We start from the raw sequence: 3,321 nt of genomic DNA, 5'->3' as shown, positions 1-3,321 counted from the left end.
GTTCGGGAGCGTTCAGGAGTGTTCGGGAGCGTTCGGGAGCGTCCGGGAGCGTTTAGCAGCGTTCGGGAGCGTTCGGGAGCGTTTGGCAGTGTTCGGGAGCGTTCGGGAGCGTTCAGGAGTGTTTGGGAGCGTTTAGCAGTGTTCAGGAGCGTTCGGGAGCGTCCGGGAGCGTTCGGGAGCGTTTAGCAGTGTTCGGGAGCGTTCAGGAGTGTTCGGGAGCGTTCGGCAGTGTTCAGGAGCGTTCAGGAGCGTTCGGGAGTGTTCGGGAGCGTCCGGGAGCGTTCGGGAGCGTTTAGCAGTGTTCAGGAGCGTTCGGGAGCGTTCGGGAGCGTTTAGCAGTGTTCAGGAGCGTTCCGGAGCGTTCGGGAGCGTTTAGCAGTGTTCAGGAGCGTTCAGGAGTGTTCAGGAGCGTTCGGGAGCGTTTAGCAGTGTTCAGGAGCGTTCAGGAGTGTTCAGGAGCGTTCGGGACCGTTCAGGAGCGTTCGGGAGCGTGGGAAATCTGAGGTTCAGGCTCACAGGCATTTCTTTTAAATACTTTTACCTCATTATTTGAAGCTTTGGCTGAGTTTAACATCTGACGCTGTAACATTATAGATAAGACAGAAAATACGGAAAAGCACAAAATGTCTCCTTTAACAAACAAAGAAATCCAGTCGTGATATTTCAGAGTAAACACTAAATGAATGTGTGTGTTTGTTCCTGCAGGAGTCGGGCTCTCAGCGGCTGAAGACAGACGTTGATCTGGGCTGTAACTTCTACGTCCAGGCTGAAGTGTAAGCTGCTGATCGATAACTCTACTAACCTCGTCGCTGACTGAGGCCCCGCCCACACTACTGCGTTCGACCGTTTGCGCCTCCCGTCCAGACTAAAACGGCGAAAACGAAGAAGTTTGAAAACGCTTTAAATAACACTTTGAATGGTTTTAAAACTCTGGAGAGCGTTTTAGTGTGGACGTGCAAAAACGGAGGACTTTAGAAACGATGACGCAGACGCTCACGTTCGGCTCTCTGATTGGCTCTCATCAGTCACGATGCTGCTGACAGAGTTTTATTAAAATATTTTGTACCGTGTAAATAACACTTGTACTGTGCGTGTCTGGTGGTGTCGTTTACTTTGCAACGACTCCCAGTCTGTTTCCCGCCGCCGCCGCTTTTACCTCCCGTGTCCCATTCAGTAACAGTCCCAGCTCGTTATTGGTCCATGCAAAATAAAACCTGGTTCTTCGTCTGCATTTCTTTATTCTTTCACCAAAACCTGCTGTAACTACAGAACAGATCTGCTTCCTGTTTTCACCGGCACGCTCACGCCCAGCGTACGTGAACGACCACTAGATCTGCGTTTTCAGTCGTTTTAATGGAGATCAGCTCTGATACGCAGCTAAAACGCCGCTGTGGACGGAGACCGTCTTCCTTCAAAGTGTTTAGTGTGGACGGGGCCTGAGACACTGCAGATCATCTTCTCATGAAATCGCTGTTGGTGACCACATTTCATTTTGATGGAGAAAATCAGGATTCACACGTTGACTGTTGTGCTGATGTTGCGTCTCTGCTCACACAGCTGTCAGATTAAAACCAGATGCAGTTAACTCTTTAAGGCCTCTGTTTTAACGCCGTCTCTTCTTCTTCTTTTAGCGAGGACGCGTCCAGGATCTTCGTGGCGGTCGGTTACGGTTTCTTCGTGGAGATGACCCACGACGAAGCTCTGCGATTCATCGAGAAGAAGACGAGTCAGCTCACAGCGTCAGTCCATCGTCACGTGACGGAGATGAGTGTTAGCTCGACGCTAGCTGCGTCCTTGGCTTTGAGTGAGAGATGCTAACTGTGCTAACCTTGTGTGTTTCAGCTTCACAGAGCAGCTCACCAAAGACGCATCGAAGATTAAAGCCAACATCCGCATGGTGCTGGAGGTCAGTTTCAGCTCGCTATTCATTAGAGTGCAGATCAATTAGGAGTCAGTCCTTTGAGGAGGACTGACTCAGATGTTAGTCCGGGGTTTGGCTTGTGGGCTCTCAGCAGGACTCTGACGCTGCTGTCTCCTCCTCCTCAGGGTCTGAGGGAGCTGCAGGGCCTGACAGACCTCCCAGAGAGCCGAAGAAGAGAAGTTTTCTAGACTTCTCCACCTGTTGGACGAGCAGAGGAGCGTTCAGCTCAGAGCTGCGCACCGAGGTTCCACATGGACGTTTAATAAAACATGGCTGCTGCAGTTTGTTCTGGAGTAGCACATTAAAGCTTCTCTGAGCTCCTCGTTAGGTGGCGACATCTGAACCCCGGTGAATCTACAGGATCTGGTCTGTAACAGACATTCAGCAGGACAAAGAGTCGGAAATCACACGTCGTCCATCCAGAATAAAAAAACAGATATCTGCTGCAGAGCTTCCCTGAGAATCATCATGTTTTTAAGTTTTCTTTGGTCTCACAGTAAAACAAAATGACCAACATATAAATTAAAGTGAGTGACCAGAGCAGATGATGTTAAAGGCTCATATTCACGTTCATACTGTTATTTAGGGTTTCTACTAAAAAATGTTTAATGTTGACATTATTTTCTCATCCTGGCTGTTGCTGGCGCAGCGCTAACGCGATGCGGAGGTGTGGCCAGGCCTCACTGATTGCTGTACAGAAACACAGCTTTCTAACTTTATGCACTGATTTCTGTGAAACTGGATCAGATTTTATGGAGAGAATATTTTCTGTTTCTCCCTCTAAAGTCCTCCGGCTGCTCTGCCTCCACGCTCTCTGATTTATGGAGTTTGTTGAGAGAGATTTTCAGTTGATTCTGGTTTATAAATGTTGTGGTTTAAATCTGGATTAATGTGTTTAAGCTTTGGACCTGTTGAAGCAGCAGAGCAGGACGCTGGTGTGAAGTTGTGTTGTTTTATAATCCTGAAAGTCAAACAATTAAACCAATTATATCATATTAAAAACTTAAACTAGAGAATCTCGTAATTGTTACTGATTATGTTTGAACAAAGACCTGAGAACCACAGAGGACCCAGTAAGTAAGTTGTGTATTTGGAAAACCGCTCTTACTACTACTCGTTTGATTATCTGATAAATATGTAGTCACAAAGCTGGAAACGGTTTCTCTTGACGTTTTGGAGATGCATGGTTTTCACAGGACAGAAACGTCATGCGGGCAGGTTCAACACCTGGATGCTGTTGGAGCAGCTCGCTAATAAACGCTCGCACGTCTGTGTTCCTGCTGTAATAAAACGGTCAACAACACGGAGCCTGTTGCTGTGGAAACTGATGCTGAACAGAGGCATGAAGAAGCTGTGAGATGAAACAAACTCCCACACAGAAAAACCTCCTGTGTTCTATC

General features: G+C 47.8%; 2 protein-coding genes across 3 annotated transcripts in view; both read left to right on the top strand.

The window, feature by feature from the left end:
- The window catches only part of LOC123975147 (protein UXT-like), a 7,580-nt gene extending 4,646 nt beyond the window's left edge, over positions 1-2,934 (top strand). For both annotated transcript variants that reach the window (XM_046056360.1, XM_046056361.1), the window contains 4 exons: positions 706-773; positions 1,632-1,739; positions 1,843-1,906; positions 2,047-2,934. In XM_046056360.1, the coding sequence (XP_045912316.1) occupies positions 706-773; positions 1,632-1,739; positions 1,843-1,906; positions 2,047-2,109 (303 nt within the window). In that variant the 3' untranslated portion in view covers positions 2,110-2,934. The remainder of the gene's footprint in view (positions 1-705; positions 774-1,631; positions 1,740-1,842; positions 1,907-2,046) is intronic.
- A 170-nt stretch (positions 2,935-3,104) lies between these two features.
- LOC123974583 (protein UXT-like) overlaps positions 3,105-3,321 on the top strand; it is a 1,624-nt gene continuing 1,407 nt past the window's right edge. Inside the window, exon 1 of the mRNA XM_046055394.1 lies at positions 3,105-3,274. Within this exon, the coding sequence (XP_045911350.1) occupies positions 3,105-3,274 (170 nt within the window). The remainder of the gene's footprint in view (positions 3,275-3,321) is intronic.

This window comes from Micropterus dolomieu, linkage group LG08 (assembly GCF_021292245.1).
Source record: "Micropterus dolomieu isolate WLL.071019.BEF.003 ecotype Adirondacks linkage group LG08, ASM2129224v1, whole genome shotgun sequence".
NCBI classification, from domain to species: domain Eukaryota; kingdom Metazoa; phylum Chordata; class Actinopteri; order Centrarchiformes; family Centrarchidae; genus Micropterus; species Micropterus dolomieu.
This window is presented reverse-complemented; position numbering and strand designations above follow the sequence as displayed.